Source organism: Schistocerca cancellata, chromosome 2 (assembly GCF_023864275.1).
Source record: "Schistocerca cancellata isolate TAMUIC-IGC-003103 chromosome 2, iqSchCanc2.1, whole genome shotgun sequence".
Classification (NCBI taxonomy): Eukaryota; Metazoa; Arthropoda; class Insecta; order Orthoptera; family Acrididae; genus Schistocerca; species Schistocerca cancellata.
Window position 1 is genome coordinate 114,674,992 of NC_064627.1, and position 27,028 is coordinate 114,702,019.

General features: G+C 41.2%; 1 protein-coding gene across 1 annotated transcript in view; it reads right to left on the minus strand.

Moving 5' to 3' along the window:
• LOC126151414 (elastin-like) overlaps positions 1-27,028 on the minus strand; it is a 163,586-nt gene that overhangs the window by 69,560 nt on the left and 66,998 nt on the right. Inside the window, exon 3 of the mRNA XM_049915939.1 lies at positions 20,016-20,446. Within this exon, the coding sequence (XP_049771896.1) occupies positions 20,016-20,446 (431 nt within the window). The remainder of the gene's footprint in view (positions 1-20,015; positions 20,447-27,028) is intronic.

Below are 27,028 nucleotides of genomic sequence, written 5' to 3' on the forward strand. Positions count from 1 at the left end.
TGCCTTCGGGAAATATAATTTTAATGAAGGGATGTACATGGTCTGCAACCTCAGTACGATCGTTCTTGTGCTTCATGGTGCCTCACGGTGCCTTTTGCAATCTACGCTGAACCCATGGATGCCCACGTGAATGTTCCCCACGGTAGAGTGTCAAGGAGCTGTTAACCGGAAGACGACGGATTCGTGCCCTCCCATGGGCATGTTAAAGAATGTATCCGGATTCATCAAACCATGGAACGGTCTACCACTGCACCAACGTCCAGTGTCGATGGTCAAGTGCCCATTTCTGTAGTGGTTGCCGATATTGTGATGTTAACTTTCGCACATGCATCTATCGTCGGCTGCGGAGGTCAGTCTTTGGGAGTGTTTGGTGCAGTGTATTCCGATACGCTTGTACTCTCACCCTCTTTAAAGTCTGATGTTAGCTGCGCCATAGTTCGCCGCGTGTCCTGTTTTACCAGTCTGCCGAGCAGACGACTCCCGACGTTCGTAATGAAGGATGGCCCCTCATCCCTGGCGTCTGGACTGGATTTCAGCTCTTTGTATGTCCATTCTTTTCCGTGGAGGTCTTTGGGATCACGGCTGTTCTCTATTTCAAGGAAATGAAACGCCTACAGCCGTCCTTTTGACCTTATTTATAGTGTAGGTACTAGTTTCGGCGCTTCAATGCACCATCTTCTGGCCTTAGTTGATGCTGAATGAGTTATCACGATCCATATACACGGTGCATCAGTGGCCAACATAACTGGCTTACGCAGACTATCTGCAACTGCGATGTCAGTACTCCAACCATCAACTGCCAATTGGGTGGATTGCTGACATCACAGTTACAGTGATGTTGGCCACTGATGCAGCGTGAATATGATTCACGATAAACCCCTTCACCATCAGCTAAGGCCTGAAGATGCTGCACTGAAGAGCCGAAACTGGTAGCTACACAGTAAATAATTTCATAAGAACGGCTGTAGATTTTTCATTTTCTCCAATGCTTCCACCTTGGTATCACCAAGTGTTGAAGACACTCACGACAGCACTCCTCGAACACCCAACTTCCCGTGCAGATTCCGAAATGCATGAACCGAGCTTCGAGGCCATAACAATCTGCTCTAGGTCATACTCAGGTAGATGGCGCGTCTTCCTCATTCTGCACACGGACAGCACACTCATTAATACTATGTACACCGTGCGTGTGTCTGACTGGCAGACAATCCACGCCAGGTGACGCTCTTATCACCTGGACGGGCTTATATCGATAGTGGGCAGGTAGTTATAATGTTCTGGTTGATCAGCGTATGCCGAACATCCATTTTGGGCTTCGTATAAGGCAGTGTGGTAGTCTCACAGCACACACAAATGCGAATATGTCGATATGGATTATTTTGTCCTAGACCAGGCTGATAATAAGGCTGATATTGCTCGGTAGCTATTTACTTGTTTTATCATTCCATCGCTGCTCATTAAAGCTTGGAACCTGGACATCATTCCTTTGAGCCAATCCCAATATCCCAATAACTAGGCTCTGTATATTGTATCCCTGGTTCGCTTTCCCTCTGGTCGTGGAGCGGCGCTCTTGCTTCGCGTCTTCCGGTTTGAATTGTTTGTGAGGTGGGTGAATGTGGAACGGAGTCTCCGGGGAACGTGGAGGAAGTCTGTTGGAGCAAACAGCTGTTGTCACGCGCCGGTGATCGGTGTCTCGACCGTTTCGCTCTGAGGGAACCGTTCCAACGGAAACGACTCCGGTTATGATTAGCTAATTCCGGTGCTCTGAAAGCGCACCTCTTTCCAGTTATCGGGCCCTGACGTGTGATTTAGTTCGGTGGCGTTAGCGGATTCTGTTGTCACTACCGTGCCCTCCGCGTGTCTTCGCCAAGTTGTGAATTTGTGCTTTCTGGGAAGTTTGGATCCGCCGTTTTGTGGTCTTGTATCATTTACAGAAACTATTTGAGTCAGCCCACCTCTGTGTTCGCTGAGCACCCTGTGTTGCTTTCCTGAAAAGTAACTTAGTTCTAGTCCCCAAGTGTGACGACTGGTTATAGTCTTTTATTGTTCTGTTTTAATAATGTTTCTCTTTGGCAAATAATACCTAATATTATTACTGTCACCATCAGTGCAAGCGATGGGAATATGATAGAGGTCGCAGTGCTACTTGTGCTGTTAAGAACATTTATGGTTACTTTGCTCTTTTAATTATATTTTGAATCCTCATCTGGCCAGATATGTTAGTATACTTGATGCACTGCTGGAGATCTGTGAAATTTTCTTTATTGGAACCCTTGGTTGCGGTATGGCAAGATTCTTGGAGTGTGGTTGGGTCTGCGGGCTGTCTTGTGCTGGTGTCTGACCATTACATTATTAATGAAACCAGGATTTCTACCTGGAAGAGAAGTTCAAATTGTTATTTAAAAACTACGTAAACTATGTTTGCAGCTTGGTTATGTTAATAAATTTACTCTCGGTTCTCGCCAGTGTTTGAATTATACTATTATCGAACCTTAGTTTAGCTTGTTGATAGGTGCCAGGTATAATTTTGGTATCTGAACCGATTGTGTGCGAGCAGCGACGTTGTAAAGCTGTATCGCAGAAGTTAGGTTATTACCTTTGGTGTGTGCGGAGCCATAGTGAGCAGATAATGTTAAGCTGTTTTGTAGTGAGCAAGCAATTATAATGTCAAGTTTCAAATGTAAAGTCTCAATTTATCAATGTGTTTAATGAACTTGATTATATCAAGATTGTAACGGAAACATATTTGTGAAGGAGGAACTTTAATGGAACTAAGTGTATACCAGAAGTGGAACGTCAGAGGTTAATATTATGTTGATGCGTTTTTTTCATTGTTGTTGCGCCGTTGGACTAACTTGGTTATTGTACTGAGAGCTGCCAGATTTGAATGATAGGAAAGTGTGTTGTTTGGATGTAATGCCGTTCATTAAATTTAAAATCAGCTATGAGCACTTTTTCACAGTACCCAAAAAACTTAGTGTTGCCATTTATGTCTATATTTCATTTTCCACCTACCTTCCTCTTACAAGTTTTAACTGATCATGGGTTTTTTCAAAAGAAGGAAAGGAACGAAATGTGTTCGGAGAATATTTCGATTTGCTGCTAACTGAGAACTCGTTGCACTTCACGAGTATGCGTGTAGATAAAGTAATTTGCAGCTTTAGCATAGCAGCGGGCAAGATCAGCACTGCAACACTTTGTCCAGATTTGCGCAGAACATAAGTAAGGACTAAATGTTTTTATGTTTTTTTTAATTCAGTCAGGGCCAACTTCTGTTATTCAGAGACACTTACATTTTCCGTTTTGTGTATCACTTTTAGCTCTGGGATCTGTGATCAGTTTTGCAAAACTAATTATCGTAGGTTTTGTGTCAAAGTTCGTTATGCAGGCAGTTTATACTGTTCAAAATTCTTGCAGTCAGATTCCTAACTTTTACTGTACGAAAGACTTTTCTTTATGAGACACGCGCACCTCCCTTCAATATTTCATCAATGGCTTAATCATCTTATATCAAACAAATAAATATTATTTGCGGAGATAGGAAATAACGGGAACATCTGAAATAGCGCATCACTTCACTGCAATTTGCATTTATTGTAACACTTGATAACAGGCAAAGAAAATTTCGCATGTTACACGTGACAGATAATAGCACTTGAACAATAACAAACTCCTGATTCAGTTTTATGCACTTTAGTTAAAGTTCAACAGGCGAATACAATTTAAGTTCTCTCATAAATATAAATATGCGCGTAGGCCCGTTAAAGAACTGGTTATGAAACAGTCACTTATAACATTAAGGCAGGCACACTCAATTTAAAGGCAAAATAATTAGCAAGTTTATACATTGACTAGGACATTAAGGTGAATAACAGGAAAGTGCACCTTCCTCAACACCTTGCGGCGACAGTTAACATTTACATTAAGTACAGCTCAACAGTAATAAAAAACATTTAGATTCCCTCCCCCCCCCCTACACACACACACATAATCACAACTAAAACTGGTGGAAAAACACTAAATTGGAAACTGACAAATCTCTACTCAAAGGAGCCGCATTCCATCGAAACATCCCAAAAATGACAACTTAATGGCTACCTGGAGTAACAAAATTAAGAATAGCATCCTCATAGATTGACTAGTATCAAGAATAAATTACATGTACACGGCTTCTGACGGCCGACAAACTGTGTTGGCCTATTGAGCAGTGATTAATTTCAGCTAGCGACAACCAGGTTAGCGGTGTTTTTAAAGACAGGCGTCGAGCAAGAACCCTGGTCAGAAGGTAATGGAACCAGTACTAATTTACAACTAACTACAGCATTAAAATAAACTGATGACAGGTTGACCATTACCGATGTGGCATGCGATGGACAGTCAATAGACTGAACACTCAGCTACAACCCAAGTATAATGCTGAGGAGCGAAATGCCTAGCACAAAGCATGTTTAGGGCAAACAACTAATTTGAGAACAAAACAACCATGAAACAACAGGATCATGGTGCAGCTTGAAGTACAAATGCCAGAGCCCGAATGTAACCTTAACCCAAGGCAGGACTAAGGCACACTAGTTTCTCGCTTAGTTAAAGTTTCCAAAACAATCAAAACTTGCAGGATTCCATTACGCCGTAGACGTGCCAACACTTCCGTTCATACCCCAGAATCAACTAGCGCAACATAAATCATTGACACATTTCAGTTAATATTTTAAAACAACATAGTCAGCAATATGATAAATTCAGGCCAATACTTAAGTCGTCTTTGGCAGAAAAGCTGTCACAGCAAGAATCATTTTCGCAAAATGATCGTGGCAATTATTTTGTACCCAGGAACATTTTCTGTAACTACAGACAGCAGGCGTTCCAGTAAAGCTCGTATGGCAATGCCCAGCATTTTCAAGATCACATTGCAAAAAATCAGGGAAATATAAATTTTAATTATAATTACAGGAATGAAGGGCACTTGAATAACAACCAGTCTTTATCCTTAAATGAACCAGATTCCTATTTTCATCCGTGACAAGTTAATCAGAATCATTCAAAACCTCAGCGCACTGTTAAAATCATTGAAGTCGTATCTGCAAATAATATTTCGGTACGAAAAGTACAGACGCTACGCAACAGTGACTAGCGGACCAGGCGTGAGATGATGTCGACGTCGCGCCAAAATAGGACACATCGCATTCTGCACACATTGTAGAGCATACGATCCGCTTAGAAGGCATCAGGGATTTACTGTTACGTGAGACTGAACAGCCTCTGAAACATTTTCATCATCATGTTATTATCATTCAAGTTGGCAAACACGTATGAATAGCAGTTCTGGATTCTGGTTCACCCGTTACTGTCATGAGTCACGCAGCATTCAGCCACTGCAACTCTGATGATTCTTATCCGATGTTACCTCTCAAAAAAATGAAAATAAATGGTGCTTTACCTAGAAAAAGCTTTGAAGTCAAATCTCAGATTCATTAAACGTTTTCTACTCAAGGGCACACATTTTTCGCCAACTTCCTTATCGTTCCATTATTAACAACTGAAGTCATTCTGGGCATCGATTTCTTAAACAGACATAAAGCAGTGCTGGATTTTAACAACTGTTGTATTACGATACGAAACGACGACATGGTGGTATCCTTAAATTCTGATGAGAGCCTCTCTAGCGAGGAACAAGATGTCAACCGCTTGCATCTTCTTTCTTCAAACAGAAATATCAACTGGTACACCACACAACTTAACTCAGCTGACTCGTACTATGAGCACAAGGATGACGACACTGAGATTGCCATTTTCGATATGATTCAGAACAAAGTTGACTATTGTAAAGCTACCTCTGATTTTGATAAAAAACAATCACAGGAAATCTTATAAACTCATACTCACGTCTTTGATAATGTACCTGGCACTATTCGCGGTTTTCTTTATGAATTTCAAGTTAAGCAAACACAATATTTCTTTAGGAAGTTAAAGTAGAAATTAATTCCATGCTTCAACAAGGTATTACTGAGCCGGCAGTCACCCGTTATAACAGGCCTCTTCATACTGGGCTGAAGTAAGATGGTTCACTGCGGCTTATTCTCGATTCGAGACAAAATTAACGTTATTATTCCGGAAACCGATAGACCGCAAAGCTTGGAAAAGATACTCCCGAGATTTCAGGGCGTCACATGTTCTCCTCTCTTGACTTAAAATCCAGTTTTTGGCAAATTGAATTGCACACTAATTGTTGCAAATATACGGTCTTTCTCTGTCTTGGCATATGCTATCAGTTCTGTAAACTTTCCTTTGGATTAAACATTTCGTCTGCAGCATTCATCAGATGTTTAAATCCTACTTTACCAGATATCTGAAAATAAGATTACCACTTACGTCGATGATATTCTCATATTCGAAAAGACCTGGGATGAGCGTTACCGTACCTTGAATTCTTTGTTATGTCTTTTCTGATCATGGTGTTACAGTAAACCTGAGCAAATCTGGATTCGGCAAATCTAAGATCAAATTTTTATTTCACGTCATATCTGTTTGTGGCAGTGATCCTGACCCAGATAATTTTTAAGCTATCTGTGACATAACAATACCCACTTCCAAACGTCACGTCAGAAGTTTTCCCGATTTGGTAATTTTTTTCCCCTCGTTTTGTGCACTACAAGGCCTTCGATACCCCACGTTTGTGCCAACTTCGTGGCAAAAACTCCAACTGATTCTTGGATGACCAAGCTTAGAGAGAATTTGTCAATTTAAAACAAACTTTGTTGCACGCTCGTCTACTTCCGCATCCTGAACTTTCACTTGACTTCTCCTTGGAGACTGACAGTTCTAAAACGGCCATCGGTATCTATCTGTTTCAAGAGATCGAAGAAGACGGCGTTGTTGTTAAGAAAAACATTGCTTTCGCTAGTCGCGTTTTGTCTCCAGCTGAAAGTAACTATTCTACAACAGAACTTGGATCTTTAGCACTCGTGCGGGCCTTTTCCAAATTCCGTCACTTCTTGTTTGGAAGTCATTTATACTGATCGCGGAGCTTTGCAGTTTCTTATGTCAGAAAATCTTTCTCATGAGCGTTTTCTTCGTTGGGCTATGTATTTACAAGAATTTCGCTTCACTGTCATCTACTTTCCCGGTGTTGAAAATATTGCCGCTGATGCATTATCTCGCTCACTTGGTGGTTCTCCGTCTGGTTCTTTAACAGAGTATTGTCAGGCCAATTTCAGTGTGTTATACATTCAACAACTAGCTTTAGAAAACTTTATCTCCTCGGCTAAAGGGCAAAACAAGAAAAACATGAAACGGCAATGGCGCGACAAAACCAAACCCTCTATCAGACTGTACTATCTCGTTCGGAACAACATCTTGTTTAAACGGTTAACACCTGACAGTTCTACCTGGCCTGTCTGTATTCCTGAGAACGTAGTTGATAAACTTACCTGGTACATACAACTCAGTTACGCTCATTATGGTGCCCGCAAATTCTTTTACATTCTTCGTCAAACGTCTTACTTCTTTAGTATGGAGAAACGCATTAGTCGTGTTCTATGAAGTGCAAATTATCCCAAAATTCCAAGACAACAACATTTTTCTTCTATGCTCAGTTGTATCCGATCATTCCTGTGAAATTACATCATCTAGCAGCCGTTGACTTATACGGTCCTGTTGTTACCAGCAAAAAAGGCTTCTCTTAGGTTTTCTTAGCTGTAGAGCTCACATGGAAACTTGTTTCATTCACACCTTTGCGTAAAGCGACTGGAAAAACTGTGTCCACCACCTTTGTTAAGAGGTTTTTAACAGAAGTTTGTCACGTTGACAAGGTCATTTCTGACTACGGTTCGTAATTTAGGTCAAGTTGCTGGGCTCGCACTCTCTCGAGGAGGAACATCAAACCCATTTACATTTCCCGCTATCATGCTTCTTCAAATATAGCTGAACGAATTATGAAAGAGAATGGTAAACTATGTAGACTTTATTGCCACAAGAAACACAGAGATTGGGACAAATACATTTACACATTTCATGATGTTATCAGCTCTATTCCCAACGCTTCTTTCTTACTTTCTTCGTACCCTGTACTGAAAGACAAGCTGCCGCCTGATAGAATCAGAGAACTTGTACCTATACGTTGCTTACGACACCATAAAATTGTGGAAACAGCTTTACGAAACATAAAACGAGCTGCAGAAAAAAGGATTCAACGCCAGAAGCCTTCTGGAATCAAACGAATATTTTAGGTAGGTCAAAAAGTACCCGTCAGATCACACTGATTGTTTTATAAAGGAAAAAGGTTGTTCAGCAAATTCCTTTTTTGCTATAACGGACCACATTCGTAGAATTTGTCATCCAAATGCTTTGAAAGTGGAAAGATTGAGAACCAAACGTAGTATGGCTTTACACCGTATTACGAATGTCAAGGAATTTCACGATTAGGACACACTCACAGAGCTATACAGATAACACACTTACACTGTGATCTCCATATCTACCGAAATGATATCACTACAGTCTTTTCTTATCTTATAACGTTGGACTTGCACTTGTATAACGATTTACAATGCTGTTACTCAGAAGAATTTTTGACCTTTCACCTGATGCTATCCATAGCCTATTGCTTTCATACATTTTTGTCTACTGTCATAAGGAATATTTGCTGAAAGCTACAATTTCCTTTTCTCGGGATCCATTGTCATTGGAAGTGTTTTGTGTACAGTATAGGATGATTTATACTTATCGCTATGAGGTGTTTTTCGTGTGGGAGACAACTGATGTAGATATAACAGGGAATTTTATTTTGGTGTATTGCAGATGAGTTGTGTTGTGAAGTTTACTTCATATTTGTGTATTTGATGATGGTATTTACTGATGATATTTAATTGATGTGGCTTACGTATTTGATGAGTTATGAGAAGGTTGGGATGAGATCATTATGAATTATATTGACGTAATAGTTAGGGCTTAGGGACCCTATTTTTGTCGAAGCGATGATGTTACTGGTTTATAAGGATAAAAGATGAGTTTGGATCAGTCATGACAGGTTGACAATAGTAGCTGTTCCACAGCTATTTGCTGTTACACCAAAGTGTCTTTTGTAAGATAAGCATTTGTCATTTTTTTAGATTTTTATGCAACCCTGCATATACTTAGTAAATCGTTTTTTCTTTTCTCTATGAGAGCAACGCAACAGACTACAGCCAGCCTATAGCTTACAGCAATGTACATTTCTGGTGTGATTACTTCAATATACAACGACAATTTTTTCTTGCCTAAAATAATATTTTGCATTACCTTGACTATTTGTTCTTGTGGAAGCTATGGTTTTCTAATGTAGACTGAATGAATTAGGAAACACATACACAGCTTTACAAACAACATATTCACACAAATGGTACTACTACACCTAATTTGTGTCTTATCATTTTACATACTCGTAATTTGTCTTTTTAAATAAGTTGTATGTAGGTCATGCTATGCTTTATTTGTCATATTTTAGGACAGATTGTACAGTGCTTTGCGATTTGTTTATTGCGTATAGGCAGTTACGTTATATACCAAGGCAAATATTTTCTTGTATGTTTATGATGAACCTTATTCTAGCAATTTTTTTTACGACAAGTACATTTTAATCCTATGTGCTTTACTGTTACACACCCACCCTGCGCTTGTAAATGTTTCCTTTTTGCCATCGACTTGCCGTAATTTAGTTAAGGAGAGACAGATCTATATACTTAAGCAGCTTAGTACAGTCGCCTTGGTACATAGAAAAGTAAATGGTAAGCCTTCAGGTAATGGTCATGTGGCAGACACCTTGGCAGATCATGTATCGTTGTTTTGACCCAGATGAATTTTCAAAGTCTGTACTAATCCATTTTAAGGTCTGTATGTATTTCTAGTATTACGGCGTATTCCTTATGATTACTCTGATTACTCTTTTTTCCGCTATGTGATGACATTTATCTTATCAAGTCTAACATATATTCGTTATTTTTGCCAGATTCTTCTTGTTTGTATGTTGACTGACCCACGACGAATGACTTTAATTTATTTATTTCCACAGGCCTAGTGCCCTGTAGAAACTTTCCTTTTACTCCGCATGTCCTGTTTGTTCCTGTAGTTACTGGAGCTCCTATTATTTCCTTGTGTGTTTATTCTGCAGAGATAGTTAGCATAGATATAAAAATAAATATTTTTATTTTAACATAGGGATGTTCTTGCAATCATATGGAATGTGTCTTGTCACAAAGCACCTATGTTTGCACACTTCTCTGAATGTATACATCAACTATTTTATACGAGGGCAGTTCAATAACTAATGCAACACATTTTTTTTCTGAAACAGGGATTGTTTTATTCAGAATTGAAATACACCAGGTTATTCCCCAATCTTTTAGCTACACAACCCTATTTTTCAACGTAATCTCCATTCAATGCTACGGCCTTACGCCACCTTGAAATGAGGGCCTGTATGCCTGCACGGTACCATTCCACTGGTCGATGTTGGAGCCAACGTCGTACTGCATCAATAACTTCTTCATCATTCGCGTAGTGCCTCCCACGGATTGCGTCCTTCGTGGGCCAAACATATGGAAATCCGACGGTGCGAGATCGGGGCTGTAGGGTGCATGAGGAAGAACAGTCCACTGAAGTTTTGTGAGCTCCTCTCGGGTGCGAAGACTTGTGTGAGGTCTTGCGTTGTCATGAAGAAGGAGAAGTTCGTTCAGATTTTTGTGCCTACGAACACGCTGAAGTCGTTTCTTCAATTTCTGAAGAGTAGCACAATACACTTCAGAGTTGATCGTTTGACCATGGGGAAGGACATCGAACAGAATAACCCCTTCAACGTCCCAGAAGTCTGTAACCATGACTTTACCTGCTGAGGGTATGACTTTAAACTTTTTCTTGGTAGGGGAGTGCGTGTGGCGCCGCTCCATTGATTGCCGTTTTGTTTAAGGTTCGAAGTGATGAACCCATGTTTCATCGCCTGTAACAATCTTTGACAAGAAATTGTCACCCTCAGCCACATGAAGAGCAAGCAATTCCGCACAGATGGTTCTCCCTTGCTCTTTATGGTGTTCGGTTAGATAACGAGGGACCCAGCGGGAACAAACCTTTGAATATCCCAACTGGTGAACAATTGTGACAGCACTACCAACAGAGATGTCAAGTTGAGCACTGAGATGTTTGATGGTGATCCGTCGATCATCTCGAACGAGTGTGTTCGCACGCTCCACCATTGCAGGAGTCACAGCTGTGCACGGCCGGCCCGCACGCGGGAGATCAGACAGTCTTGCTTGACCTTGCGGCGATGATGACACACGCTTTGCCCAACGACTCACCGTGCTTTTGTCCACTGCCAGATCACCGTAGACATTCTGCAAGCGCCTATGAATATCTGAGATGCCCTGGTTTTCCGCCAAAAGAAACTCTATCACTGCCCGTTGTTTGCAACGCACATCCTTTACAGACGCCATTTTAACAGCTCCGTACAGAGCTGCCACCTGTCGGAAGTCAATGAAACTACACGAGACGAAACGGGAATGTTTGAAAATATTCCACAAGAAATTTCCGGTTTTTTCAACCAAAATTGCCCGAGAAAAAAAATGTGTTGCATTACTTATTGAACTGCCCTCGTAGATCTGCGTTACTCATGTTACCGAATGTGACATACTTTGTCTATATTTCACATGTCACCATTATAACTTTGTATGCAAACGCCCTGGTCATACTGCAACTACGTTTTCACATTACACAAAATGAAACGGTGTGTTCCCATGTGATTTGTATGCACTATGACATATTGGACGTTATGTATACTCTTTTCTTGCTAATATTGCTACCCTGATCACCTGCTTGGTTTTAAGCCACTTCTTTAGTGTCAAAATGTTCTGTATTCTGATGTTTTTGCTCTTTAAGGTCAAAGATTCTTGTCACACAACAACTAAGTTTGCATATTACTCTGACATATGGGCTTCGTAAAGTCTTTTGAAAGACTGATTATTTGCTTAGTTTCATGCCACCTCGTTACTGTTAAGATGTACTGTATTCTGGTATTTATTTTACTCTTTAAAGTAATATCTTTCTCATTTTGTTTCTCAATGTAATATTTATGCTTTTTTCACCATTGTATTTCATTGCACGGACATACCCTTTTGTTTTATTTGAAATGTTGTGCCTTACTTGCACTCTACACAGATATTGAAATATTTTCATTGCGATCAACTGTTAGCTCTCATATTTTATTTGATCAGGGCCTGTAGGCTTTTATACCCTGGCTTTTGATTAGCCTGTGTTGCACTTAAGGTTATGTATACTGTGGATATTCTCGTGGAGATATTTTTGTAATGAGTGGTTAAGTTCTTGCTACAGTGTAGATGGACTAGTTTTCAGTACATTCTGAGCTTGCTACCTCCTGATTACGGCCACTTCCAAATTTTTCTGATGTTAGTGCCACTGGGACTGCACGATTGTCCTGCACTGGTCAGTTATACCAAATACTTCTGATGACAGAGCCAGTGAATCTGCAAGATTGTCTCACTGTGCTTTTCAAATAATTCTTATACCTTTGTTGTCTATGGGATTGCAAGATTTTCCCTCCCAGTGTCATATACTTTGCCTACGCACTTGGCGCACTTGGGGTTGGCAGTTAATTACACGATTTACTGTTCTGAGGACACTTTTTGTGCCATTTAGTTCACGTGTGTGTTGCAACCTAGGAAGGTCATACAGATTTTCTTTGTACTTAGGACAATACTATGTGCAGTGCATATATGTGTTGTATTAGCTCTCTTTACTGAAAGTGTACAGATGTAACGCAGCGTGCGCTACTGTGAGTGTACCCTAATATTTAGGAAACGCGATACTTGTGACAATATGTTTATGTCCACCAATGATTTTTACTTATTTTCAGTTATGCAACTTTTTATGTCCAGCAATAATTTGTACTTACTTTCTGTGTGGTATATTTTTATTATTATCTGTGTACTTGGTATTGCATCTTTAAACTTTTGTACTCACCGTTCTACATGTTTCTATCAGAATACAGTTTTTGTAAAGTAAAATTTCGCGTTCTCCACAATGTCTCTGACTTCACCACGCCTGTGAAATTTTGGTCCGCTGGACCGCGGGGTAATGATAGGTGTCAGGTGTAATTTTGGTATCTGAGTCGATTGTGAGCGAGCAGCGATGTTGTAAATCGATAACACAGAAGTTAGGTTATTATCTTTGGTGTGAGCGGAGGCGCAGTGAGCAGATAATGTTGAGCTGTGTTGTAGTGAGGAAGGTATTATAATGTTATGTTTCAAATGTAAAGTCTCAATTTATCAATGTGGTTAATGAACATGACTATATGAAGTTTGTTTCGGAAACCGATTTGTGAAGGAGGATCTTTAATGGAAGTAAGTTTAGATCAGAAGTGGCATGTCAGAGGTAAATATTACTTTGATTTTTTTTCATTATTGCTGCGCTGTCGGACTTACATGGTTATTGTACTGAGAGTTGCTAGATTTGAAAGATACGAAAGTGCATTTTTTGGCTGTTAAGACGTTCATTAAATTTAAAAGCAGCTATGAGCACTTTTTCACAGTATCCAAAATAACGTAGTTTTGGCATTTATGCCACTATTTCATATTTCACTTATCTTTCTCATACAACTTATAACTGATCATGTTTTTTTTTTCAAAAGTAGAAAAGGAACCAAGTGTTTTTTGTTAACACGATGAAGGTGCTCGAAAATATGTGCTAAAGTTTTGACGTACTTATCAGAGTCCACTAGGTTCTACAGTAGAAGTTTCCAGATCCATTTCCTACTTAGAGCTTTCTTTTATATTTCATCTTATAGTGCTGTAGCTTTGTATGCCGGCTTTACAAGAATACTTGCCAGTCACTCGCATACTGTAAACGAGATTCGAATTTTTACGTTGTTTCGTAATAAAGCAAAGAATGACATACTATTACGCCATATTGTGCATCCAAAGCAGACTTCAAACGGAGTTCTTCTCAGAAAGTTGAGCAAAGCACTCAAGTGTTACTGTTACTGGGATTGTGCATAAAGTTATTTCTGCAGTGAAATGAAGGCATCAGGAATATTGGGTAATGAACATGAACATTCTAATCATGTGCAGAATACAAGTACAAGGAAAAGAAAAGTGTTGGTGCGTATTTCTGATTCTTCAGAAAAATTACGAACCGTGAGCTACGTTTCAGGCGACGACTGTAACTCCTTACGACTGAAATGTTTTCCGAATGTTCCGTCGACAGCAAGTAATAGATTACTAAAGAAATTCAATCAAATTGGTTCCTCTGATACACAAAATACACGTGACTGAGCTAATCATAATAAATCCTGTGATGCGAAGACGACAGACAAAGAAAGTTCAGATGAAGCTGCATGTCGTACAGGATACCCAGACGTCCTACTACTCTTTGAAAGTCATTTTACTACAGCGAGAGCACATGTGGAGATTACAGACCCAACAAACGTAAAGGAGAAACAGTATCTAAAGGCATCAACACATACAGTCACTGAGGAGCCGAAAATCCCATTATAGCATTCACGATAGCGAATAACTGTATTTACCAGAAGAACTTTAATATTCGAAAGTTCATTACATTCAGAGAATAACCCTCCTAAACCTTTTTTGAATAACTGCAACGTATAGTTTGGGTACCCCAGATCGGACACACGTTGTGTGTGACAATTTTATTAGAGCCGATTGCTCTAAATTTGATTTACAAATAAACAACAAGAAAGAATGAAACTCAGTTACAGACATTTGACTAAGGAGATACAATGTCTAACTATTTAAAATCGACTACATAAGAAGAAAGCAGACAAATTTTACTAGATAAAACGTTTCGAACGATAGAAGCGCAAAATATCTGTGACTAAGGAAGCAATCCGCACGGATTGCGGGAAGAATCTTCCACTTCCCAATATTTCATCTAAAAGAAGTATATTACTGCAGGCAGTTATCATTTTATTTATTCCCAATTAATTTGCTTTCTTCTGGAAAACCTGCACAGCAAAGGACTTTAGACTACGATCAAAACGGGAAGTACATCCACAAATGACGCAAGCTAGCAGTTTTTATCAAATAATTTTCAAGACATGAAACAGTGAAAACATCTGAAGGTGACGCTTTTTGTCGAATAAAGGGGCGGACGTCGACTTCTAGTTCTTGACTTCATGCCAACTCCCCTCATTTTTACCTCCATTGATAGCTGAGCCGTAGGGGGCTCGTGTTCGTGCTATCTCTCACTCTTTACATTCTGTTTTACTGTACTGCCACCTCGTTTTGTGAATTCAATTACTGAGTGTTACTGAGTTGCTGCCTTGCCTAACCGTGAGCGACAGCAGCAGCGCTTATCGATATATGCCCCGCCGTGTTATCTTTGAGGGACTGTTGTGACTTCCCGGTTGTCGTGTGTAGGGGGGCAGTTCATATCAGGCAGTGAGTTGCCTTGCGCCATGAGTGGCGTTCGCACCTGGCAGTCGTACGGTTGGGACGCGGCAGGAGTCGGTCGGGTTGGAGCGGCACTGAGGTTCGACTAGCCATGACTCCCCGACCGTTGCCGGCACACATGGTTTCAATAGGGACGGTCTTAGTTAATCGTCGGTTGGTCCCCTTACCGGACGACATGTTTGCTCGCCGATCGTTTATGGGTTGGCGATGTGTGTGTCTCAACTCGTGCTTCGTCCTCGTCACTGCATAGTCACTGTTTATACCACTGGTCGTGTTCCTCGTCCAAGTGTTTGTGATATTGTGTGTAGCTTGTGGTGTCGACTGCCCAGTTATTTTGGTGCTGTTTCCGTGCCAATGTGTAGCAGTTGATCTGTTGCCGCATTCGCGAAGTAGCACCAGTGGCTCGCGATTGCTGATGGGTTGGCTGTGTGCGCCGATTCCTGGTTCGTCCTCATTACTGCACAGTCACTGCCGTGAGCATTGTCTAGTCCTCGTGCAGATGTTCGAGGGGCTGTGCGTAGCCGGCCGGAGTGGCCGAGCGGTTAAAGGCGCTACAGTCTGGAACCGCATGACCGCTACGGTCGCAGGTTCGAATCCTGCCTCGGGCATGGATGTGTGTGATGTCCTTAGGTTAGTTAGGTTTAAGTAGTTCTAAGTTCTAGGGGACATGTGACCACAGCAGTTGAGTCCCATAGGGCTCAGAGCCATTTGAACCATTTTGAGCTGTGCGTAGTTATGATTTTCACTGACAAGTTTATTAAAGTGTTGTCGGCGTACTGCCTCTGAGTTAATCGGTTGTTTGATTAAACGATGTGGGTTTCCGGGGCGTCCACCCCTTATGGACTGTCTGGAATCCGTTCTTGTTTGGTTCCACAGTCTCTGCTGACAGCATCGCTGGAATTTTGGTGCAAGTGCGGAGCGGAACCTTGGTGCAAGTCTGGAGCGGAACTCGCATTGAGCATTGGTCTGTTGACGGTCTGTCGGTTGGGTTGCCGTCGGTTTGAGGATGGTTGAGCCGACTGCCTGTCTCACCTAAATAAATGTTAGTATTTCAACTGCTGGCCGACCGTCGAACATCTGGGTGCCCTTGTGTGTACTGCCTTATTTTTTAATTTGTTCTTGTTGTTGGTACTTGTATGGCTTCTAGTCGGTTTTGTGTTTTGAATTAGAGTTGGTTTACTCTTAATGCCTTCAGCCTAGTGTAAAGTACTGTTTCTCGTAAGCCCTTTGGCATTTAATTTTTTTAAAAATTTTAAGTCTTCGTCCTTAACCCGATTTGAATTTAACTTGTTTCCTTCGACCTATTGAATTTTTAAGTCTTCGGACTTCAGACGATTTGAATTTAACTTGTTTCCTTCAGCCTAACTAAAGAACTGTTTTAAGATAAGGCTTGCATTTGAAATATCTGATTATGCTTGCGTTTTAAGTTATTGTCCTTCAGCCGTTGTTAAATTAAAGTGGCTTTCGGCCGGTAATTAAGTCCCAAGGATTAAAGCTGTGTGATCTTTAGAAAAATTTATTTTGGTCTCTTGTAATGTTTGATCAAATATTAACGATGTATGTTCGAGTGTAACTGACAGCCCCTTATTTTCGTCCCCTTTCCACAATTTATTCTGTCTGTCCTATCCTGTAGGTTTAGCAGGGCGTTTGAGTATCGATTGGTTCATAATTGATCTTTGGAAAAGGCCAAAAAGGGGTTTTTAGCTTTTGTGTAAAATAAAACTGCAGTATTTTTGTCCTGCTGACGTTTTTTATCCCTTTGATGACGGAACGAGCTCAACATGTAACACTTTCTCGTGAATTCAACAATGTTATGTTGCAGATTACGGGTCTAAAACAGTTTCGTACTGTAACTCAAAATTATAATCTCGAAATGAGGTTACAACAAAGGCATTGCAAATCCCTTGTTGGGCGACTCTTACCGTTAAGTAATTGGGTCAGCATCAATACTTCTATGAACTGCTGACATTAACATAGTGTATCAAGACATTACCACAGGACGGTCTCGTAAAAACTCACTATCTAGTTATAGAAAAAGTATGGACTGTGAAATAACACATGCTATTGTATTATTTGTTTGTGGAAAAACAGAAAAATGGTTCAAATGGCTCTGAGCGCTATGGGACTTAGCATCTGAGGTCAGCCGGCCGGTAGAGCGTAATTACAAATTCGAAGAGCATAAAAAATCTTTAAATGCTCTCCGTGACAATCAGAAAACACTCCCTGACGAATTAGAAGAAATCCACATAACATTAATAGACCGCATAAGCAATGTTTCAGCCGGGGTTACCAGTGTCACATCTCGTTTCAGCGAACTAACTACAGCTCATGGCAACCTTAAACAACGTGTGTGTATGTGTGTGTGTCAGAGTAGTAGCTGTTGATGAACAGCTTAATACCATTTCCGAAACTCAGCGGCAATACAAAGCCCTCTTTTGGCAGGGGGGGGGGGGGCATCGCTCTTTTGACTGGTTTGATGCAACTCGACACGAATTCCTCTCCTGTGCCAACCTCTTCATCTCAAAGTAGCACTTGCAACATACTTCCTCAGTTATTTACTGGATGTATTTCAATCTCTGTCTTCCTCTACAGGTTTTGCCCTCTATAGTTCCCTCTAGTACGATGGAAGTCATTGCCCCATGACTTATGTCCTGTCATCCTGTCCCTTTTCCTTATCAGTGTTTTCCACATATTCCTTTCCTCTCCGAGTCTGCGCAGAACCTCCTCATTTCTTACCTTATCAGTCCACCTACTTTTCAACATTTGTCTGTAGCGCCACATCTGAAATGCTTCGATTCTCTTCTGTTCGGGTTTTCCCACAGTCATTGTTTCACTACCATACAATGCCGTACTCCAGACGTACGTTCTCAGAAATTTCTTCCCCAAATTAAGGCCCATCATTGCTACACTGAGTGAAAATGAAGATAATGAAGCCCTACTTGTTGCTAAAATTATAAAGTCGGTACCCAGTGCAATTGTTGCTACTCTGCAAAAGAAAACGCGTAGTCATGCTGTACAGTTGCAGTCACTTACAGATGATACTACCAAAATTCACGATCAATACAACAATCTGAATATGATACACTAACTGAAACAGTAGCACAAAGTTAAATCATGACAATCGCTCAGAAGGTACACAATCGGTACACTTCATCGACACACAAGAATATCAGTCACTTGAAAGCTTTCGACAGCGACAAATGCAAATTAACCCCAGATCAAACAGGACCTTGACGCAATTAATGCCGGCCAGGGTGGTCGAGCGGTTCTAGGCGCTACAGTCTGGAACCGCGCGACCGCTGCGGTCGCAGGTTCGAATCCTGCCATGGGCATGGATGTGTGTGGTGTCCTTAGGTTAGTTAGGTTTAAGTAGTTCTAGGTTCTAGGGGACTGATGACCTCAGAATTTAAGCCCCATAGTGGTCAGAGCCATTTGAACCATCTGTGCTAACTACCTGGCTCTGTTATACTGTATTGAGCAAAGCCGCTCTCGTAGAGATGATAAAAGTGTTTCTTGGCATCCACTTTGTAACGAAAATCCACACAAGGTGAATTTCTCCCAAGAAGCCCGTGTCTTGTATGACACTTTCTTTTATGGTGTTCAAGCTCCTCTTGGGTCTGATGGGGCCCATCTGCTCATCTCAGTGTAGCACTCGTGTACTGCATCCTCAGTCATTCTTTTTATACATCCCAATTTGTGTTCTCACCTACAGTTCTTGCACTGTCGAGCTCCCTGGTCGCCTTACACTTGTCTTGCCCTAAGTCCCTTCTCCATGCCTGTGTTTCCCACATTTCCTTTGTCAATTCGATGTGAACATTCTTTCTTACCATACGTGACCACTCAGTTTTCAGTATCTCGCTGAAGCATCACATCTCTTGCGGGTCTCCCTTGTTTCTCGGTTATCCCAATGTACTGTAACGACACTTAGCAAGTTGAAACCCAGATGGAAGCTACATGTAACACTAGCCTACAAACAAGTAATTTTATCTTGACTTAAAACTTCCGGGCTGATAGGCCGTGGTCGAAGTATAAAACTCTCCACTGACGTCTCCCGCAGTCGGAGACGAAACGTGAGGGGAGAGTTTTATACTTCGACCATGGCCTATCAGCCCGGAAGTTTTAAGTGAAGACAATACCGGCCGTGAAAGCTTACATTCTATGATAAAGTAATTTTATGTTAATCCTGACGCGGTTGCACAAGGAAGAAATACTTGAAATCAGGTCTGATATAGGTACGGACGGCACCACTGCGATTCTCTTGAGACAGTACCATGTACAATAAATCTGGGAGATATAATTTCAAAGGATCGTGAGAATGTAAATACAGGAAAGGATTTTTTCATATGACATTCCTGTCTAGAATCTGAGTTAATATGAAGGAGTGGGAGAATTAAAAGCTGACATCTGAATTAATTTTATTTATTCAATTTTTTACAAAAATGGCTGATGATATGAAGGTCAAGAGAAACAAAAATGTGTATTTCAATTGGCTTCTTGTTGTGAGACTAGGCGCAACAGGCTGCACCTGAAATCTCAGTGATGGTGTCCGATGTACGAAAAGCTGACGTGCGCTCCATGGCCGCCGCTGCCGTATCCTCCGTGGCTGCCGAAGGACGAAGATCCAAATCCGCCGCCGAAACCCCCGTGGCCGGCGAGAGAAGATCCCCCGAGGCCTCCGAGTCCGCCGAAGCCACCAGAGCCGGCGCTGCCGATGATGACGGGAACCGGTTGCTTGACGACCACTGGCTGGGGCACGGGCACGGCGACGGGTCTGGGCACGCTCACGGGGTACGGCACGGGCTTCTCCACGGGGACCGGGTACGGCTGCGGCACGTGGACCGGGTACGGCCTGTCCACCGGCACGTGGACGGGCACGTTTACCGGGACCGGCACGTTGCGTTCGACGGCCACCGGGTACGGCTGAGGCACCGGCACCGGCACCTCCCTGGTGATGGTCACGGAGGTCACTTGTCCGCCGCCAGCGGCCGCACCGCCGCCTCCAAAGCCGCCGCCTCCGATTCCGCCCCCGAGTCCACCCCCGAAGCCACCTCCAACGCCGCCGCCAAAGCCGCCGCCGTGGCCACCGCCGTAACCGAAACCGCCATCTCCTAGACCCAGCAGGCCTCGCTTCTCGTTCTTCTTGGTTCCTTCTTTGTTAGTGACTGCTTCTTTAGCAATGGACAAGGTGCACAGCGCCAAAAGTACTACGCTAATCTGAAAGGAGAACGATACGTCTATTATGTACTTAAACAGGTGAATGATCAGGGTCATTGCTCATTAAATGTCGGGATTGTAGGTAGATGACGTCATTAATCTCCCCATTAATCTACAGTTCCGATACTTTATGGAATGTTTACGCTACGAAAATGGCTCTGAGTACCATGGGACTTAACATCTGAGTCATCAGTCCCCTAGAACTTAGAAATACTTAAACCTAACTAACCGAAGGACATCACACACATCCATGCCCGAGGCGGGATTCGAACCTACGACCGCAGCGGTCGCGCGACTCCAGACTGAAGCGCCTAGAACCGCTCGGCCACACCGGCCGGCTTTACTCTAAGAGAACTGTATCATACACTATGGAAAATCAGTGGTGTTCAGTGGTCTCTGTGAAGCAAGGTGTAGTATCAGAAACAGCAGTATCTGGGAAAATATGAATATTTTCAACGGATCGGCCAGAAACAGTGCTAACCCACGAGAAATGAATTTGAGTCGTTGCATGTTATATGTTCGTATAAATACAAAGAAAAAGGAGTGAATTATTTGTACGGAATGCTCAGAAATATTCTGAAAAGCGTATGAGGGTGCTGCAAGGTGGGTAGTGCTCGGAAATAAGTGTTAATAAAGAAAATTCGATACGTTGCGCCAGCACGGAGTTAATTATCGTTCAAGTTAGCCAGTCAGGCCGTTGAGCGCGCCGATTCTGTCTGCCTGCCAGAGACGGTATCGCCAAACGTGATCTTCGTTTTGTTTCCTAAAACAGAACTAGAGAGGGATACAAGAAATCGGAAATGGAGCGCTTATAAGGAGCGAACCGGAGCCACAGACTGAGCAGTCTCCCTGCGTTGTGATTTACGCTGTGAAAACAACTGACACTAACTGGCGAGCAGCTTGATACTGCGCGTGCAACGGCCTGATTGGCTGACTTCAATATTACGTAACTCGGAAACGGCGCAACGTATCTAATTTGTTTCCCTCATAGGTATTTATTGCCACACCCTACGCTACAACATCTTTGCAAGCATTTCAGCTTTTTTCTCACCATCGTGTATGGACGACATTTCTTTCTATTGGTACGTCTAGAATTACTTATTACCTGCAGATGGTTCATTCGAATACACAGGACGTAAGATGATTAGGCTAATTCTCACTAAACTGAGGGTACCACTTTCTTCCTCCGACCCCTTAACTGGCATGAGTATATCTCAGTAAAGCTGCTCTCAGTCCGAAATCAGACTGAAGTGGTAAGATGATTAAATATTTTTGCGAACTCCATAAATATCAACAGTCCATTTGTTTCTGCTGTATCATCTGCATTACCACATTTTAATATACAGAGTTATTCCAACTGATGGACCCATTTTCAAAAATTCGTGTGTATTCAAGGACAAATCAAATTGAACAAGCTTTACACCAAAGAATAGAGGAAGTTTCAAAGTTTTTGACGGGCGAGCGGTGATAGTTTCAGAAGCAGCCGGTAGAGTTCGTGAGGCATTTTCCAACAGGATGGAGCTCCACCCTATTGTCACGGTGATGTACAAGGCTTTATGAATGACTCCTTTTTTTCAGTGCTGGATCGGTAACAGGGAAACTGAGGACCTGGCTCTGCTCTTCTGGCCAACGAGATCCCCTGATCTCAGACCGTGCGACTACTTCTCATGGGGTCACTCTGAACGATCTGCGGAACCGGATCACAGCTGCCGCGCACTCAGTAACAGCAGATACCGCGTCAATGTTTACCGTGCAGCGAACGGTGGTCACGTTGAACCTTTAGAACACTTATCACATTTCCCATTATTAAATATTTATTAAAAAATAATTAACAAATTATTAAATTTATTAAATTGATATTAAACAATATGAAAAAACTTTGAAACTTACCCTTATCATTGGTATAAAGAATGTTCATTTTGGATTTGGATTTGAATATATACAAAGTTTTGAAACTGGGTCCATCAGTTAGAATAACCCCGTATACTCTAATTTGAAGCAAAATTTCCTTTCCTGGAACTGTGTTAATTTTGTGTTGATTCTAGGCACGTGATGAGCACGTTCTCCACGTTCCTTGGCATCTCATGTACAACATTTCGAGTTAATGTACTTCTTGCGGTTTTCGTTGAACTGTAGCGTGCGGTGTTGCTTAAATCGCTTGGGGTTAGTGTTACAACCTGTAAGATTCTGCCCTAGCCAAAGAAGTTAAAATATGCTAAAACATCAGTACCATAGTGAATGAAAAACGCACTACACTTTCTTACTGTCTTACAACATTTGTTATCGGCTTTCAGCCATTAGACCAACATTAAACACACAAAAAAATTATGTGTGCCTATGAAATTGACAAGATCAAGTATTTTTTTAACTAGGCACAATTAGAAAATCTCTCAACTGAATGCTGGCAAATATTAACTCGTGTCTCTGTTTTTATATTACGCCTTAAAAGGCAATATTAGTTTATGCTTTACAAAGTCATTAAGACGTATCATGAAGTTACGACTATGAAAATAGAGGTACAAATAGTCTCAAAGGAAAATAAAAGCATGAACTTTAATTGATCAATTTCCGTGAGATGATGTAGCCAAATAGTGGCAGTCCTGTTTCTTTTATAACTTCTTCCCCTGAAACAGAGTGCATCGGCTAGCAGATATGCGTCAGTACTGGTTAGCAAGGGAGCGCGTGACCGTGGTGTATAAAACCACGCTTCTCCACTTACAGAACTCCGACCGCCGGATGCATGTACGTTCTGTCGGTAACTCAGTGACATTGCGGTGGAGCTGGAGATTACCCGGGATATTAATATGATCATCTACAAGCCAGAAGAGAAATCGGCTTGCAAATTACTAACAAAACTAGTTTTTTCTCTGAAAAAAAGTGTTTAGTCACCTTAATTTTCTTTTTCCGTTTTCTCCTCTTGAATCGAGTCCAAGAACAGAATAACAAGGGGTGTACAACATCTTATACTGATTTCAGTGTTTACATCAATAACATCAACCAGAATTTCAAGCAACTTAAGCGCGAAGCCAAGATATTTTTATTTTAGTTTCTGTAGAGGATTGCTTAACGCTGGAAGAAAATATGACATAAATGGAGTGCTAAAAACGTTGAATCAACTATGTCAAACTTTCCATGTTGAAATTTTAAAAGATTATAGACAGATTTTTGGCAAAAGATTCAGTCCGAAGTTAAAAGCTTTGGGAAAAATAGTTTTTCAACCACTGTTTTATACAATTATTTCCATAATTTCTTCTTGGAAGAGAAACGCAAAACATGAAGTACGAAAATTTAGTTTCTAAGGTGGATAAGAGCTTACTCAAAACCAGACAACATATCTAATGAGGTAGTGAGACAGCTGGTAGGAATAATTAGAAAAATTCTTAAAAATGACATAGAACAGGAATATAAGGAGGATGCACAACATACAAGTTACTGATTGAAATACAAAGAGGCAGGGAGAAATTATATCTAGGAAGACCTAAGAAGTGATGAGAAACAAATTTGTCAGGACAGAAGTGGCTAATTGTGTAAGTAAAGTAGTGAAGATTGTGTCATTACCGTTGTGTCCTAGAATTTTTTTGATGGATCTGTGCCACATAACAAACAAATAAGTAAATGAAAAGCTTTGTGGAATTTCTGCTTTCAAGTATGGAGATGTTTAGCTTCAGGATCGCATTCACGATTCTGCTCGCAAAATAACATGTAGGCCTACGTTCATTTATACTTGCCCAGAAGACAGATTCGTACCTTTATTTCTCCTCTTTCGGTACAGTTAGTTCCTGCCTCCCTAAACGATTCAAGTTATACATAAGAGATGGTAGGTTCGCCGTGCCTGTATCAGGCTGAGCTTTTTGTAATTTTTCTAAAAGAATTGTTGCTAGAGTTCTCTTGATTTATTCTCCGTGCTTGATAGAATATGGTTTCAAATGAACATTCTCATTATAAGCTTGTAAACGGTGGTTGAAGAAGATAAACTGACGAGCGACGGAACTTGAAGAATAGTTCCATTGTTTATAGTGACAATATCATATACGGCACAGGCACTATTAACAGCATGATGAGGAAAGCTAGCCCACATGTACTAGTAACAAGGACTCCACAATAAATGGGCCAAGGAATTCTAATACTCTTTTGGCCGTGGTGGGGGCTGAGGATGGCGGTAACGTGCTGCCGAAACTAGTCGTGTGAGAAAATGCTAACATTCTCAAGACACAGCTGTAGTGGTACTTTTTCTCATATATATCGTCAGCTGAAGTCTCTCGTCCATACAATAGGATGGAACTCCACAAAGTAGTAGATAACTTTCGCACGTAAACAAGGCTCCAAAATTACTTGCAGTCAATCAAGTGACACAGAATATTCCTTGGCATGCCAGTAATTCGCATTACCTTCGTACATTTAATTAGCTAACAGTACCACCGGAGCCAACTCATCGTTAGTTGTTCTGCTTTTAAGCCTAGGTAAAAAAAAAAAAAAAAAAAAAAACCACAAGGAACCGTGGAGAATGAATTTTCAGTCTGCAGTGGATTGCGCGCTGATTTGGAACTTCCTGGTAGGTGAATACTGTGTGCCGGACTGGGACTCTCACGTTTGCAAGGCAGGGCATAAGGATTGCCGGAAGTGAAGCTGTCGTGGCGGGTCGCGAGTTGTGCCTAGGCAACTCAGAAAGTGGGTTCGAGTCTCGGTACGGAGCTACAATCTTAATCTACCAGCAAGTGTCACCGAGTTGGTGTTGGAAGGTAGAAGGGCCGAGTGGCACCTGTTAAATGAGCAGCATTATTCTCTGTTCCAACAGAGCTACGTTTCTCTGTTAAGAGTTTCATGGATTACTTCAGTTGCCACCAAAGCGTGAATCAGTTATTCGTTTTTAGTCACGACACAGAATCCTGTTTCGCTCGACTGACTGAACGATCTTTGCTGCGAAGGTGTCACACATTGGAGCAGACTCTTTGGACACCTGCCGGAATTATATTCGAATGTGACCGTACCAAAAATTATTAGAGTATAAATGTTGTTTGGCAAGTCTGGAACACACACGTAAATATAATGCCCATAGTATTTTCAATGGATTCGTCATTTAGCAAAACATGATATCCTGAATTCTAAAAGTTAATTGAAAAAAACTTAAATATGCAGTATTTATGTTACGCATTGTAACAAAGCAAAAGACTTAATCGATAATATGTTAGATGTACTTTAATTCCTCAATAAAAATTGTGTGAACGATAATGTATTACTGCAGTAGTTATGACTGGATTCAGAAAAATTCCCCTGCATGTTGTGTCCTTTCAATTCCAACTTTTGTTTTAAAGCCAATTACAAATGTATGCATATACAACATCCATCACACAGCCCACAGTTTGATTAGAGTCGAAAGTTACATCAAACCTCAAGTGCAATAACACTATTGTAGGCTTTAATATTATACATACCGTTTTGGAAATTTTGGGGACTGATCTTGAGTCAGTAATCTCAACAGAGCCCTAGCCCTTTTTTGATTATCTAGTTTTCTAGTAACTAGTTACAGTGATGCCGTCTTCGGACCAGAATCGTATTTCGTTTACACAGTTGACTGGTACTTAGCGTAGGACACTACTGCATCAACTGATGCCTGCAGTGCCACAGCATTATCAGTCTGGCCGACAGATGGCACAGCTGAGGATAGTCTTCAGAAGATAAGATAATTAAAACGAAATCACATGAACAGCGTCAAGACGAATTCTGTTATTCTATCTTGTATAGAAGGAAGCAAGGGACTGTGGCTGATCGATGGCTTAAAGAAAACAAATACCCAACACCCGCAAATGTATGGAATAATTTTGTTACGATACCAGTTTCGGTGGGTTATTTGCGCCATCTCCAGACTGCTATACAAATCGACAAAATCACCAAGAATACAATAGAATAGAAATCTGTTCTGCAACATCAACATTTGTTTGTATCTCACACATTTTATTTTAACGTCTTTGTGTTCTACATGTCAATTTTTGTCCTGTTCACTAAGAGACTTGTACTCTACTGGAAGCTTCATAATTTTGTCGATTAGTACAGGAGCCTAAGGATTGTGCAAATGAGGCACCGAAAGTGTTACCTAAATAACACTATTCCATGAATTTTCCGCAAGTTTTAAAAGTACGGCATGAGAGGTGTATCCAGTAAAGTAGTGTAATAATCCCTTAAATGCATAAAAACGAAAATCTACAATGTTTTATGTCGTCTGTGGAAACAAGACAGCATTTCTTAATACATGCAGTCCATAGAAAAGAGAAGAAAACTGTAATTCTCTTCTTGCAAAACTGGAAAGTACACTTACATGTTGCAAAGCTAGCGATTTCGAAAGGAGTTATCGGTAATAGGAGACTACC